Below are 17134 nucleotides of genomic sequence, written 5' to 3'. Positions count from 1 at the left end.
AGAAACTCTGAAATTATTACTTACAGTTTCAGAATCAGTAACCAAAGCAAGAGATCCCATAGTGTTCTTATCTAATTGCCTCGCCAATGCTTGGCACTGAGAGTCCTGGCCACTTACCTATGAACTCAGGTTCATTTTTAAAACTTCCTGTAATTTTAGATTCAAAGGAATCCCTGACTAATACTGCCACCTACTGATGAGTAGGTAAGAGATCAAAACAATGAGAAAGTGCAAACCAGTTTAACAAAAACCAGGAAACGATATCAATGAAAAACCTCATGTGGTGAAAATAAAAAATATTTTCCCCAAAGAAAGCTCACAAGGAATTAATAACATTAGATCCTATAGCAGCAGTATGCAAAGACTGTGTGAGAGTAAGGAATGACAATGATCTCTTTCAGAAAAGAGGCAGCATCGCAAAGTATTAACCAGGCAACCAGTCCTCTATAAATACCAATTCTCCTACTTTTCACTAGCAACTTCCCTAAGCATTAAAATGTTCCAGACTTGAAGCAAATATATTTGTTTTTATTTTCCCTCACGTACAAATACAAGCAAATACAACCTGAGATGTAAAACTCACTAGGAACAAAGCCATCACAGTGCACAGCGAAAGCAGTTAATACTGGGACATTTATAGTCTAAGCTCTCCACAGTCCGGTTGTCCTCTTTAGATGTGCAGGTAGATTTTTTGTTATTTAAAAGCAATACTGTTCAATGGCAACAAACTTGAATCATAAGTGCTAAGAAAGATTCAAAATAAAATGGCATTTTCATTTTTCCTTACCAAGATCTGATATATTTTTTTTCTCTTATCAAAAAACTTCATGCATCACCCAGTTCCCCAGTCAGGTTGGTGTGATTTATAAAGCCATTTATTCGATCATTTACTTGCACTTGTCTTTTTTTTTTTTTTTTTTTTTTAAGTTGTGCACTGCTAAAAGGCTTGAAGCACTTAGTTTTCCTTTTATATTGTTAATTGTCTTTGCGGACTCATTAAGAAAACATTTTGCTTAAATGTTGCTAATTGGGAAATTAATACATATTGTCAAACAAACAGAAAAACAGTGTGTTTTGAAAGTTCTAAAGAATAGAAATTTGCATATTGAACAACTAAGACCAAAAAACATGCTATATTTCTCATGTCTTCTAGCTTTAAAAGTCACACAAAGACAATGGGATCAATTAAAGAGTAGCAGTGACTTTTAACAATAACAAAAGTAGTCCATTTGCCACATTAAAATAATAGTAAAGAAAAAGAAGGCAAATGTAGACTTATGAACACATAAGATTAAAAGTAATAATTCCAAGAGAAGAAAATTTAGAAAAAAAAAGGCATTTAATTACAAAATTTTTTTAAATAGAAAAGCAATGGCACAAATCAGCACACAATGATTTCAGCGATAAGATCCACAGGTTGCCCTGGTAATTAGGGGCTATAACTTTCTGACTGTTCTCATTAACAGCATTTTCCCTCCTAATCAGAGTGACATCAAGAGTTTGAGAAATGGATAATTTTTCCTACAGTACTACTGAAACTATCATAAATACAGAGTGCGCTAAACTCATTTACATCACCTCTTATTCACTATACTCTAAATGCATAAAATATTTAACAATTCTCTGTTGCTTCATTTCTCTTATTTACAATAGCGAGACCACCTGTCACATTTGGTCAGGGCATTAAAATCCCTGGGGACAGTACTCTCTGCAACATTTTAATACATATTTACTGATCATTTGAAGTAAGCACACAAACGAAAGCTTGTTCACATGATGGCATCACACGCAGAAGAATAACTCTTCCAGTTGTCTCATTCAGGAATTAGGAAAAACAAATAAATAAAGTCCCTCTTTCAGTAGAATGCATTCTCCAGCCACAACTGGATTGTGCATTTTTATAATGCTAATGTGACAATAAGCAAGCCAGCTGTGACTTCATGACTTTTTAAATCCATTTCGAAGAGTACAGCATACATGAAGCGATCTGGCTTTCACTCTCTTCTTACCTATAATCCAGTTATTCCACATAGGCATACACTATTTATCCTTAGTATATAAGTATTTAATGGTTTGGTAATAATTGGCAGTTTCTGACAGTTTGATTTTCTTGACTGTGGATATGGTTCTGTGCACATGTGTCAGATGAACTGAAAAAAAAAATGCAAATCGTCCCATGTGATACAGCAGAAAGAGCAGGATGTTTGTTTGGGCAAATGATTCAAAGATGTGAATACTAACATTCCAGGGTGACAGGAATACTGTTGAATTCAGCTTGTTTTCCTTTGTGATTGCTTTACAACTTGCCTTATCTGGCATTTGTTATCTTTTTGGTTAAAAGCAATCCTAATTGGGAGAAGGCAAATGTGAAGAGGTAAGGAAGATGAGAAAGCATGTATTACAGGACATAAAATTTTGAAAGAAAAAAATTAGGTAGGAAGAGACTATATTTTCATGGTTAAAAAACAAACAAACAAAAAAACCTGTTACATCTGGACCCGTTTCACAGAGTATACATAAACAGCCTACAAGCTAATTAGGCCCCTCTCCTCGTATTCCAGAAATACTTTCTAATAATAATAATAATAATAATATTAACATGATTCTGGCAGCAGTACAAATCCATAACGTTTTAAGGTTTGAGAGTGTCACTTTTTAATAGTTGGGGACAGATAATAATAAGGGTTTTGCCATTTCTTTTATTTCCATTCTTGACCCAGCAGGAATAAGTACAGAAGTTCTTGTGGTTAAGTCTTCTACGATGGCCTTGACTTTATAACCCACTCAGCGTTAGGGTTGAGCTGATACAAGTCCTTCATGTAAGTGTCTTCATCCAGACAGCGCTCCCCTGTCAAAGACATGTTGTATTAGTATAATGCAATAGGTAGACTGGACCACAATTTTGAATTTAAGCCTAACGGTTTAACTCTGAAGTCTGACAGTACAAAATACTTCATAGCCTTTCCTGCTTCATATCATAATATAAGAATCAGTTAAGGTTGCCGGTGTTGTGGCAACGCAGGTTATGCCACCACCTGCAACACCAGCATCCCATATCAGAGCACCCAGTCTGAGTTCCCTCTGCTCCACTCCAATCTTTAATATTTATTTATCTTTTTATTTATTTGAAAGGCAGAGTTAGAGAGATGGAGAAAAAAGAGAGAGAGAGAAGGAGAGAGAGAGATCTGTCAATGGCTGGGTCACTCCCCTAAAGGCCACAGCAGCCAGGGGTTGTCCCAGGCTGAAGCCAGGAACCTAGGGCCTCTTCCAGGTCTCCACATTGGTGGCAGGGACCCGAGTACTTGGGCCATCCTAAGCTGCCTTCGCAGGATCATTAGCAGAGAGCTGGATCAGAAGCAGAGCAGCCAGGTGTTGAAACCAAACCCATATGGGATGCCAACATCACAGGTGGCGGCTTAACCCTTCTCTGCCACAGAGCTGGCCCACCACTGCTCCAGAAAGTAGCAAAAGAGGCCCAAGTGCTTGGGCCCCTGCTCCAAGGTGGGAGAACTGGATGGAGTTCCAGGTTTCTGATTTTGGCTTGGACCAAATGGCATTGGCTAGTGCGGCCATTTGGGTTGCAAACCAGCTGATGGGAGATCCATCTTTTTCTCTAATTGCCTTTCAAATAAACAAACAAACAAATAAATAAATCTCTTGAAAGTGGCTAAAATATTGGAAAAGGCAAATTGGTTGTGTAGTTATTCTCTAAATGAACAAATTAATTTAGGAGGCTAAAAATACCATGTGTTACAGACTTTCAAGTGGTTCCTTAAAAGTTTATTCAACTTCATTAAGAAAAGCAACACTGTTCAATCCACCTAAGAAACTATACTTAATTCCCAAGATCTAGTAATAAATTGAAAAGTGACATCTTTTAATATTTAAATAATCTTTACAGAGTTATCAATTCCAGGTTTCATTTTAAAAATGAGTTTTTTCGCATTCTAGTGTTCATAGTCAATAATTTTTACCTAGGACCCAACATTTTTAGGTCCTAGGAAAAAAATTCTCCAACGCCTATATCTTAAATTTATTTTTAATTATACATCATTTTTTAATAATCTCACCCTTACCATTTTCAACCATCTAAAAAATTTCTATTTTAAATTTTCAAATGGAGATGAGTAAGACCCATTGATAATTGCAAAACCACAAAATATAGAACATGTTCAAAATAAATTCATTTATCCTATTTCTATTTCCTAAAACATGAGTATAAATCTGTGTATAAATGTCTAAAATTTAATAGGAAATCAATTATGGCAAAAAATAATTCTTGTTTTTACCAAAAATATCTAACTTGTACCAATATAATATCTAAGAAATATCTAAATTTATAAAATTAAAAAGTTAACACTACATTTTAGCTGCTTCTAATAAATGTGTTATCTTGGTCTTAAATACACCTAACTACTTCCTTTATTAAGATGTGACACATCTATGAAAAGGTTTTGAAAAACTTGCATGAATAACCATTCTAGAAGTTACTTCTTTTATAGAAATTTGTCTTTGCTGAAGTTGAACACAGATAGACATGTGTACAAAAGGAGCTAAGTAAGAGCCTAAAGAGAAAGGTCAGGTTATAAAACAAATCCACGATATCCAGCCACTATTTAAGTATGTTGCATTTTACTTCCAATATCCTACTTTTGTTCCACTCAAAGATATAAATAGGCACTGGCCATAGCAAATCAGCTTATGGGATGCAAAGAGAACAAAAGTGTGCTTACCAATATTTCCTCCAATTTCATACAAAAAAACTTCCCCCTTCTTGAGAGTCTGGGCAACCCCACTATTAGGAACAAAGCAAACTGATTAGTTGTATCATCAAACAGCTTGCAAGTAAATCACTTTAACATGCTTAGGGAATTCTGGCTGGTACGGAAAATTCATAACTCAGACGCACTATAATCATCTACACATTTGTATTTTCCCATCTGCTGAATGTGCCAAATAGGTAATAAAAATGTCACACCTGTAAATTAAAATAAACAAATGGAATCATACATCTGAAGGCAAAATAATAAATCGGTATCTAAATTTGTAAAATTAAAAAGTTAACAAAACATTTTAGCTGCCAATCAAATTATTAATGTGATTATCTACTTTGCACAGGAGCCAAAAAGGGCCTCATTAAAAACTGTGAAAAGAAATGTTTCCACCTTAGTTTTCACACTGCATGCATTCAATAAGTCTTTATCATGGATTTGCTGTGCCAACAACTTTAATACTGTGCAAGATGAACTAAGAGGTAAGACATGATTCATATCACCCTCAGTATTGGCCTTTCAAACGTGGGAGGTCCACACTCTCAGGGTAGAAGCAAACAACCACTCTGGGGACTACTGGAATTTACCATGTTGGTTGTGTTCACAGGTTTATACTCTCCAAAGAATGATCTCTTCCAGAACATTAGATTGAAACATAAAACTGGTAAAACTCAATGGGCTTCAAATCTTTCTGTTAAAATATTACCTAGGAAACCTCCTAAAAATTCAGATCTAGAACTCCATAAGCAGTAATAGATCTAGCATACCGGCCAAGAATGTGCTTTGAAAATGCTCTACAGAGGATTCCAATCCACAGGAAGTTTTGTGAACCGTTAATATAAAGCCTAAGACATTCTCTCTGGAATGAGAGAGAGAACCAGGTTTAACACACATTCAAGCCACTAGGATATGGTGCAGAAGCCTTCCTAACCAACCTCTCTAGGATTTATCCAGTTATGTAGCTTTCTCTACCCACCCTCCGACTGTTGTACATATAACTAGATGCTTACGGCTATAGATGCCTTCATGCTAAAGTTCCACCTGCTTGTTGTCAACTCACGGTGTTTCCCATTGAGTGTATGCTTCATTTAAGTGAAGTCATTTAATAATTACTCCGTTTCATTTAAGTGAAATAATTTAATAATAATTCTGTTCATTTACAACGTACTATATAACTTGGTAAATTATGAGTATATTAAGTGTTGCTGTTGCTATGAAAACAAAATTGAGTGTTTTGAGAAAACTGATCTTAAAAAAGTCAAGTCAGATATTGTTCTTACTCTCAAGAATCTATATTTTAGCTCTAACTTGAAGAAAGTGAATTAGATTTGCTAGTATACAGCAAGCTTTCATATAATGCTAATCAACAAATTTATAATTAAAGGCAACAATCCTTTATCAAAGACTGGTGAGTGAACATGCAACGTATTGTACCTTTTGTGATATCCATTCATGTGTTCCTTAGCTTCCATAGAGAAAGATGGAGAGAAAAAAGATGTAGGGAAGTACGGTTTATAACAGCCTCCAAGACAAGTGAAATACAAACAAGAGATGTGCAGGAAGATGATGGGAAAAATACATAGACACACGTGAATATTTACTGCAGGTTTCACTTGCAATGTGCATCATATCATGGCCATCTTCCTAGTAAATGATCACAAACTCTTTGTGGTCCATGTTTACTAATGAGGAAGTTAAGACTTAAAATGATTATAAAAACTTGTGCAAGGTGAAGTAGGAACAGCTAGCTGAATCCACATTGATGGTGTGTTTCCAGCAGCCCCAAGCACAAGGATTGGGATAGGAGGAGGTGGGGAGCAGGGAAGTAAAAGCAGGGAGAAGTTTACCAGGCTTCTCTCAGGGTGAGGAGGAAAGAGAGGAGAGGAAGGAGTCTGGCTGCAGAAGGCAGTAAATGCTTTACTTAATGAAAGCACTTCAAGTAGAAAATCCACAAATGCAGAGGGCAGTTATCACAAAGCTTGTGTTTGCCATAACCATATGCCTACTACCCTTTCATGCTGTATCCTGAATAATCAAGTCACAGTTGAAAATACTGTGCAACTCCATGGTTACTTATGAAATTGCCACCAGGTAGAGGAACAAAAGTACCAAACACAGAGTACTCAGTCCGAAAGCAAATGCTACGTAAATTCACCTTGTCCAGCCTATAAGAGCTGCTTGCATCTGAGAAGAGTGACTACCAGAGCAGCAAGCAGGAAGTGCATTGACCTCACTGCAGCTGACAGTCCCTTTAGAGAGGAACAAAGACATCCAAGAAATGCCAACTGCTCCCAGGACTCAATCTTGACAAACTCAACTGATCCAGGACACAATTCCATAAAATTCTATCCCCTCGATGCGATGATCTCAAGACCCGCTAGCCAGGGTAGAGACTTATCATACATCCACCTTTGGGGGCAAACACTGTGGAGCAGGATGTTCAGCGGCAGCCTGGAAGGCCTGCATCCCATATCTGAGTGCCTGATTCAAGTACAAACTACTCCATGCTTCTGATGCAGTTTCTCGCTAATGCTTTTGGGAGACAGCAGGTTATGGCCCAAGTACTTGGGTTCCTGCCACCCACGTGGGCTTAGTCCCAGCAGCTACGGGCATTTGGAGGAGTGAACCAGCAGATAGAAGACCTCTCTGTCTTTGTCTTTCCTCTCTGTCACTTTGTTATTCAAATACATAAATACATAAATCTTTAAAAAAAGAAAAGAAACTGCCTTTGGTGACAGAAACCACAGTTTTAGAATTCTAGCTCCAGCAGCCTATGAAATAGGTGACCTTGCACAGTTTGGTTTCCTTACAGGTAGCATTTGCTTCGGAGTGTTGTTGCGGGGAGGTTTATGCTGGCTTATTGAAAGCTCAGATAGTACCACAAAGCCTTTCTCTCATTTCACTACCATCTGTTAGCCATATAGATTCACCCATTCCCCCAACTTAGAAACCCTGAGGGGAGGTACTTTAAAATACATATTTGCACCCCTGCTGACACCTAGCGGAGGGCATTAAACAGAGCAGAAACATATTAAATTCTTGTGATACTGTGCTAAAATTATTGAGGCATTGGCGAAAAGCTTGGCTGAAGCCACTGAAGTCCAAAATGAGATTAAATTCAACAAGGACAGCAAAACAGAGAAATCATTAATCAAGATGTCCAAGTCGTGATTGCCCTCTCTTTTAAAACATTTAGATCAGTTCATTTTAAAGAGTAACAATGCAGGAGGAGTCGTTAAAAATGTAACTTTAAAAATAATAAGACTGGGCTGGCGCCGTGGCTCGCTAGGCTAATCCTCTGCCTTGTGGCGCCGGCATACCAGGTTCTAGTCCTGGTCGGGGCGCCGGATTCTGTCCCGGTTGCCCCTCTTCCAGGCCAGCTCTCTGCTGTGGCCAGGGAGTGCAGTGGGGATGGCCCAAGTACTTGGGCCCTGCACCCCATGGGAGACCAGGAGAAGTACCTGGCTCTTGCCATCGGATCAGTGCAGTGCGCCGGCCACGGCGGCCATTGGAGGGTGAACCAACGGCAAAGGAAGACCTTTCTCTCTGTCTCTCTCTCTCTCTCACTGTCCACTCTGCCTGTCCAAAAAATAATAATAATAATAATAATAAGACTGGAAACTCAATACACTTGTTAGAATCACTAAACTTCAACAAAAGATACTGCAAAACAGCCCGGAAAGTTCAGTTTCTAGTAGAGTAAGAAAGAGATGACGATGATGTTCCAAAGGTTCTATGCCCCATCAACCTCGAAACAGAGGAGGAAGGCCTTGGTTGTCCCTACTGGGGACGGTGTGTTCTCCCCTGTGGCTTCAGCGCTTTAGGGGCTAATTATCCTCTCTCAGTTCTTTATGCATTCTGTTTATCTTTATAAAAGGACTGATTGGTTGCCATCTACAGGTTCACTCTGCATAGGGCTACCAAAGCCAAGGCTGGGGCGAGCAGAACCCAGGAGCCAGGAACTCCATCCAGTCTCTCGCCTGGGTGGCAGGGACTCAAGCACGGGGCCATCATTCACTGCCTTCCCACGTGCATGGGGTGCTTTGGCAGAGAGCTGGATCTGAAAAAGAGCAGCTGACACTTGAACCAGCATTCCTATTTGGGACAGGGGCATTGCGAGAGTGGCTGGCTTAATGCACCGTACCACACGATGTTAGTCCCACTTCGTGCTTTCTGTTTTAAAGGGGAGCACTTCTTTCATTCATTATACTCCATAGAAAACACTGCACCTTGTCTTTGTTTTAATCCCACTGTATCTGAATTCGTAATTCTCCTGACTGCCTACAAGCAGCAATTAACCGCCAATCCACATATTCTGGCAAGAACATTGAGCAGCCGCTTTTGCCAAGCGGTGAAGGAACACTCAGGCCATCCTGCTCGAAAGAGGCTCAACTTGAACTCAAACCACATCCAACGAATTAAGCTCATTCCAACAGCCCCATCCTTAAGGCTGCTCCTCTCTCCTCCTGAGAAGATGAGAATTTGAAACACTTCACACCACTCCAAGGTTTAAAAAAACCAAAACAGAGAATGCGCAAGAGTGAGTGACTTATCCCAAGGAATAATTAAAAGAGGCCTCTACCTTTCTTGGCTGAGAAACCTGGCAAGAACATCACTGGCTTTTAGTTCTTCCGTCAGCTGTATTGCCATGGAAACTTTCGAAAGATGAGGCGCGTGCACTCGGATCACTCCCTGAGGAACGTCAGCCTGCAAAGTAATAATGACACTGGAACAGAGCTGGCAGCAGCTGGGACGTGTAACTCCACACAATGCATTATACGGTAAGTGTGCTTAACTACTACACATTCTACTTCACTACATAAAAACCGTAACTACTGTATAATGTAATTTGCTAAATTACATCAAACCTCAAATATCTTCTTAATGGTGATAGGGGAACTTTATAATGCCGGTGCAGTAATGCTTAATTATTTTTAAAGATGTAAAGAATGACAGCAATAACCATTACTGCCATATTAAGTGCTGATTTCTGAGTATTATCTACTAGAGGGTGCTTCTTCATGTAGCAATTTATGAAATTGAATCAGAAAGAAGTTATTCTGTGTGCTATTGCAATATGTGCATTTAAAAAACCTCCCCCCCCCCCCCAAAAAAAAAAGCTGGCACCGTGGCTCAACAGGCTAATCCTCCGCCTAGCGGCGCCGGCACACCAGGTTCTAGTCCTGGTCGGGGCCAGATTCTGTCCCGGATGCCCCTCTTCCAGGCCAGCTCTCTGCTGTGGCCAGGGAGTGCAGTGGAGGATGGCCCAGGTGCTTGGGCCCTGCACCCCATGGGAGACCAGGATAAGTACCTGGTTCCTGCCTTCGGATCAGCGTGCTGCGCGGCCATTGGAGGGTGAACCAACAGCAAAGGAAGACCTTTCTCTCTCTCTCTCTCCCTCTCTCACTGTCCACTCTGCCTGTCAAAAAAAACAAACAAACAAAACAAAACAAAACAAAACAAAAAAAAACCCTTCCCATACCTCTATAAAACTTCTAATGTATGTGTGTCACGGCTGCTCCCCGTTTGGTCAATGACATTATGCCTTTGGCCATACCCTCTAAACTTAAGAGCACCAATTCTAAGTCCTTTGCCTGTGGATGTGAGGAGCACTTTTTGGATTTGGTGATACCAATGAAAGATTTTGAGGTCTGCAATATCCAAATGTCATCTATGGCATTAGAAATATTAGGCTTAATTAATTCCTAAATGATTCTGCTAAAATAAATACTGATTTAGTATTTATAACCATATGTCTTAAACAGACTTGAAAACAGCATGCCCAAATTATGTCTAAAGATAATGCTTTAAATACTGCAAATATTCAGTAAAGTCAACTGAAATTTACGAAGCATCTATTGAGCACCAGAGAGCACTCTAGGTCTACTTACCTGGTAGATAAATAAGATATAATCCTTTATTAGACAATGTCATGTATATTCATGATAGCACCTGATTTGTTTTAAATGTACATGGTCTGGAGTTGCTTTCTTTTTTGACATTAAACTCAGATATACCATAGGTAGCATTCATTTAATTTCTTTCTAAGTTCGCCTTTAGATAATGGGCAGCACAAAACGGTGCCCACTGAAGATTAAAAAGTGTTTCTCAGCACCATCAGAGATTTAGTATGTGAATAATAGGAAAGCGACATGGCACTCGTATAAGACGGTCCAGAGAGCATCCCCACCGGCTCACTCCGTGAAGGACCAGAGAGCGTACTTACTCTAAACCCGAAGTCAGACACCGTACCATCCAGGGATGCCCCTCCGTGACCCTGATGGGCGAGGAACTGTGTTCATGACATCCTCATGTAACTTCTCCTCCAGGGACTGCTGGGCTCAACACTGCCCATGAGGGTCATCCCAGCTCCAGTTTCCAGCCAAAGCCTTGCCCAGACCCCTTACGTTCTGCTCCACCTCCCTATTCAGCCTGAACCCTCAGCTTAGGTTTTGACTTCTACATTCAGGATTATCTAAGTTGTTCTGATCACCTTGGTATAGTCTCTGACCTTGACCTCAACCTTGTCCTGAAGATTCAAGTCTAATATATTTTCCCCTTGATTATGACAGACTGCTTTTACTTGTAACATTTTGGAAAATATTCTTACTACAGATGGGGTATTTCATGTGGTAGTGTTACCTTCTTCCTTCTAAAGCAGTTATTAAGTCAGTGGGGGAACCTGTAACTCAGGGACTACATGAACCTGACCTTCCACCTTGGGTTTGAAATCTAGCTTCTTTCCTACTGTGGCCAATCTAGTTGCTGGCCTGGCCTCACCTGTTGCCTCTTAGGAGGTGGAAAATAAAATACTGGCTCTGACAGCGTTAATGTTCCAGTGAAAACTGGAATGGTAACATCGAACGCATTGAGACTGCTTCAAAACTTCAATCCACCTTGGCCACTCAGCAAGGGCAACAAATATTAGTCTTGTATTCTGTTAGAGGAGATGATGATGATGGTGATGGTGATGATGGTGATAATGACGTGGAGGGCCCTAAATGGGCTAGGTCTTGAAGATGGCCAAATACTTTATGGCGAGACTGAAAGTTAGGAGATTTTGGTCACATAATGGTGTCAAATAATCTTATAAAAATGTTTTGTTGGGTGACAATAATTGTGATAAAAATTGCTTGCATAATTAAGTCTTCCCCAGCCCTAGAATACCAGAAAGGCAGGCAAATCCAGGATGACATATGAAGTGAGATGATATGATTAAGTTTTTATATATGGAAGGGCCACAATGAACAAGCTACAATACCAAAATGAACCAGAAAAATACTATATTACCATAGAGAGTTCAGAGACAAGGTGGCCTCCCATATTTGACCACCTGTATTAAAAAGATCAGTCAATATTCACTACATCCACCCCTGCTTTCCTGTCTTCGTGTAGGTTCCAAGCACTCTGAAACACCCCTCTGCTGTCCTTATTTCAAGACCTTGCTCAACCATCTCAAGCTTCATGGAACCTTCCCCTTCCGTGATTCAGAGGATCAAAATGAATCTCCCCCTCTACGGAACTCCCCATGGGATCTCCTTTATGATGAGGACCCCAATATACAACACCCATGTGCTAGTTACAGGCCACATATCCAAGTACATGAGTGTCCACCCATCAGTGTCTGATTAACTGAATGGCTCAAACATATTTGCCACTAAAAATGACACAATGATGATAGTAAAGTTTCTGCAGAATAAAGTATACCAATGTATACTTCCTTAATGGTAGAAAAAAAGAGAAAGACACAAGTCAAATTGCCTCCCCCATGACTAAGACAAGACAGAATGGAGGGAAGGAATTCCAGAGGCTACAAGAGATAACTCTGTCATTTACTCCTGCAGGGAGCCAAGGTGAAAAGCCAGTGTTACCAACATTAACATACACCTGGTTGGAAGAATTTCGCATCTTTTTCCCCTCCAAGACCTGCTAGGAAAAGCTGAAGACCTTCTGAAATATGACCACAAGACTATGCTCTGAGTACATGGATTGCAGTTGGGGAAAACACAGCTATGCTGCCTCATAAACTAGAAAAGTGTGTTTATTGAGGTGTCAGGGCTAGTAGGAGATGACTACATCTGAAACAAGAATTCACAGTCTTTTTTATAGTTAAGCATTTGAAAGGAAGAGTTTTAGGTATCAATTTCTAGGAGCATTTGAGAGTTTTCCCATATATGAGGTACCTGAAAGATTTTGTTGAAAAATGGAATTAACAGATAAACTTAGGGGCCAGTGTTGTGGCACAGTGGGTTAAAGCCCCAACCTGCAGTGCCGGCATCCTATATGGGCACCAGTTCCAGTCCCGGCTGCTCCATTTCCGATCCAGCTCACTGCTAATGCACCTGGGAAAGCAATAGAGGATGGTGCAAGTGCTTGGGCCCCCGCACCCATATGGGAGACCCAGAAGAAGCTCCTGGCTGCTGGCTTCCACCTGGCCCAACCCTGGTTGTTATGGCCATTTAGGGAGTGAACCATGGATGGAAGATCTTTCTCACTCTGTCTCTACCTCGCTGTGTAACTGCCTTTCAAATAAATAAAATAAATCTTAAAAAAAGATAAATTTAGGGGTGTGCATTTGGTGCAGTCCTGGCTATTTTGCTTCTGATCTGGCTTCTTGCTAATGTGCAGGTGATGGCTAAAGGACCTGGGTCTCTGCTACCCACATTGAGACCTGGATTACATTCCAGGCTCCTGAATACAGCCTGGTCATTTGGTGTGTGTGTGTGTGTGTGTGTGTGTGTGTATGCATGTGTGTATCTGTCTCTCCGTATTTCAAAATAAATAATTTTTAATTATATAAAGTGAACAAACTTCACCTATTTCATATATAGATTCATTTTCAATAGATAAATTTCAGTGTAAACACATAGTTTTTCATAATAGACATTTTTATGAACTTTTGGATGACCTTTCTGTGCACAGAATTCAAGGCTTTTTTGTTCCAAAATAAATATATCTTTTAATTCCATTTTTTCCATGAAATAACCTTATACATGTCACACTGTCTACCATGCAGGCCATACTATAGGGCATCGGGGCTGGCTTTTACCAGTATGGGGAGTGGCCTGGGTACTCTTCCACTGGTTCTTTCTAGCTGTGAAATAAGACATTTCCACTTTCCCTTCCCTCAATGAGCAAGGGGAGTCCAGGCCAACTCAGATTCGGTATTAACCCTTCCCAGACAACACTGTGAAGAAATCGATTCATGTCACAGGGAACTGAAATATGCATTCTCGTGAAAAGCCTTTGATTAGGCCAATAAATGCACCTGACACCCTTCTACACTGATGGGCCATGCTTCCTGACAACTGGACAACCTGATTCTAGTGGAGTATGAGTATGTGTGCGTGCGCGCGTGTGTGTCTCAGAAATAGGGACAATTCTCATCTCTTTCTGCGAGAATACATCCCATCTAAATTCTCACAACATAGACACTGAGAATCTAACTCCATAAAAATTTACTGTGCCCTGGGGGCTGGCACTGTGGTGTAGTGGGTTAACGCTCTGGCCTGACGTACTGGCATCCCATATGTATGTTGGTTCTAGTCCAGGCCGCTCCACTTCTGAGCCAGCTCTCTGCTATGCCCTGGGAAAGCAGTAGAAGATGGCTCAAGTCCCTGCACCCACGTGGGAGACCCAGAAGAGGTTCCTGGCTTCGGATCAGCACAGCTTCAATCGTTTCGGCCAACTGGGGAGTGAACCATCAGATGGAAGACCCCTCTCTTGCTCTCTCTGCCTCTCCTTCTCTCTCTGTGTAACTCTGACTTTCAAATAAATAAATATTTTTTTAAAAAAATCTCCTGTGCCCTTTGCCTTTGCAGAAGAAATGGGCTTGGCCAGCAGATAGAAGGGTAATGCTGAGAAGTTTACAACTTGTTTCTAGGAGGTTGTTTTTTAGTGGATAACTTGACAAAGGAGACCAAATGATATTTACACAAGGATGATAAACCATCCGTGCCAAAGCGCTTGCTTAAATGGTGTATGACAACCACTACTAAGTTCCAGAATCACATTGTATCAAATACAAAAGCTATTAGTAGACTAATTACATTGAGCCAAGCTCTGAAAAGACATGGCATGCCTGATCATTAAGCCAAACAGTCTGCTCTTAACTTAAGCCATAAAAATGGCTGAATCCATGCACAGTATAATTTTCCTTAATTTATATTTCTTCTCCTAACACCTGTGATTTTGTCCCCTACTTTTTTGAAGGGGAAGAAGATGTATCTGTGAACCTAAGTTATGTGATACATAGGAGGATTTAAAGGGCGGAATTTCACTAACATAGCCATAAAGTTTGTCACAAATAATTTCACAACTTAAAACAAGGTAAATTTCTTCTGTAAGCAAAAATGATTGCAAATGAGAAAATGATTTCATTTGGTCTTCACATACTTTCCATATTGAACTAATGTATAGTTTTAAAAATATGATTTTGCTTCCTATTTGGTTAAAGAAAGATTTTATTATTTTTTCAGAATGTGTAAACACCCTATTGCTCATATTTTTGCACTCTAATGATTAGAAATTAATGTCAGACCTTTAGAAGAGACATTAATTTCTTCTTCATTAAAAGCTAATTTAAATGTAAAGCTGACATTTTTAATGCTACAGAAAAACCCTTTTTATCTTCAAAAGGGCAAATTGGAAGAATAGCTTTCTCAAAAAGAAAGTCTGATATAACATATTTTAGAAAATTAAACAAGGACATTTTAGCAAGGTATCTTAAACTAAAATTATGGCATATTCATCACCCTAGTCTGAACTGACAATACCAGGAACTGGTGAGAGAGAAGAAATTCTCTACTATCTTGAACTGCCTATGTTCTGATTATAATTGGCTCTTTGTTATCCAAATGCCTCAAACCTTTATCCAAGTTAGAGATTCAGAGAATTTTAATGAAGGACCTTAAATAACTTCCATAGTTAATAAGCATTTAATCTCCAATGAAATAAGTTCTGATATATTTCTCTTTTAATATGGTATTTTTATGCACTATAAAAAAATTCAAGAGAATGTCATAAAAAGAAACAAGATTTTGTGCTTGATATTGTAATTTGATTTTCCACATGGGTCCCCAAGTAAATCCAGAGACTGTTTCCAGACCTAAAACAGATGCTGAAAACAATACCTGTGACAATGCTGTGGCCCGAGTGCTGTTAAATGAAACCAGAGATGGAATTCTAATAGAGCTGTGATTACAGGCATGCAAGCCAGGCCGCAAATAACCCAGAGTCTCGACTGCACCACTACCAGCTCCATGGTCCTTCTGGTTGTGGCAACAGCAGATTTCTTTTTTGTGTCCAAAGCCCCAAACATTAGAATGGTGTAAGAGCATTCTGGCAAGTCCCCTGCACTCTCTAGAACTTGAGTTCCTCTCTTGTGAATTCAGGCTGTGTCACTGGGTCATAGCAAGTTAACACAAAAGTTAACCATGTAAGAGGGATCTTTTGCTTCGTTCACCAGTTAGGTCAGACATGGTGAGTAGCGTGGCTTATGTCATAGAATTTGAACCTTGCTCTGATAAAGGTACAGCTCCCATTGGAGGTGAGCTTGACAGGAAGAAGAAAGATGATTCAAATCTAAGTTCCCAATAGACCTAGAAGCCTGAGAGAGTCAGCGATTTGCAAACAAAGGTTCATCACAGTTGCTCTTACATCCTTGTAAGGCACAGCAATCTAAGATAATCATGAGTGAAATGATGGGATACCAGTGATTTCCTTAAAAATACAAGTCTTTAAAGAAAAAGCATTGGTCTGGGGAACAATATGGAACAAGACCAAAAAAATGTGTCTGTCTGTTGGTGAAGGAACGGGTGGAATTCATGTAGTACTGTTTCTACTTTTGCGTGCATAAGAAAAAATTCCATGAAAAAATGCAATGTACGTGCACACCACAGACACCAATCTGGAGAGGAAGGGAGTGTAATTACCCTACAGTTTTTATGTGACACAGTCTCATGACCCAATCTGAGAGATTCATGACTTAATGGGTCCAAGGAGTGATCTAGTCATAATTTTTGTTTTGTTTTTAAATAATGCAACACGAAAAATGTTTTAGTGCAAATTTCTGGTTCAGTACCATTAATCTGGTCCTACCGTAACATTTTATGAGAGAGACTGAAGAGTGTAACATTTGATGCAGTGGTTAAGATGCTGCTTGGGACGCTCACAGCCTGGACTGGAGTGCCTGCGCCCAAGTCTCAGCCTCTCTGCTTGCACTAGAGCTCCTGCTAACGTGCACCCTGCAGGGCAGATGATGACTCAAGTACTTGGGCCATTGCTACCCATGTGGAAGATCTGGCTGAATCCCTGGCTTTGGCCTGATCTCACCCTGGCTTCTGTAGGCATTTGAAGAGTGA

At 39.9% G+C, this 17134-nt stretch overlaps 1 protein-coding gene across 4 annotated transcripts in view; it reads right to left on the bottom strand.

The window, feature by feature from the left end:
- Positions 1 to 507: 507 nt before the first annotated feature.
- Positions 508 to 17134, bottom strand: part of ARHGAP18 (Rho GTPase activating protein 18) — a 189736-nt gene continuing 173109 nt past the window's right edge. For all 4 annotated transcript variants that reach the window (XM_070073608.2, XM_002714727.6, XM_089332696.1 and 1 more), the window contains exons 13-15: positions 9355 to 9479; positions 4734 to 4795; positions 508 to 2848 (exon numbers count right to left, since the gene is read on the bottom strand). In XM_070073608.2, the coding sequence (XP_069929709.1) occupies positions 2757 to 2848; positions 4734 to 4795; positions 9355 to 9479 (279 nt within the window). In that variant the 3' untranslated portion in view covers positions 508 to 2756. The remainder of the gene's footprint in view (positions 2849 to 4733; positions 4796 to 9354; positions 9480 to 17134) is intronic.

This window comes from Oryctolagus cuniculus, chromosome 5, assembly GCF_051225735.1.
Source record: "Oryctolagus cuniculus isolate XC-2025 breed Fujian yellow rabbit chromosome 5, ASM5122573v1, whole genome shotgun sequence".
Lineage (NCBI taxonomy): Eukaryota > Metazoa > Chordata > Mammalia > Lagomorpha > Leporidae > Oryctolagus > Oryctolagus cuniculus.
Note: the sequence above shows the minus strand (reverse complement) of the source record. Positions and strands in the feature narration are given on the sequence as shown.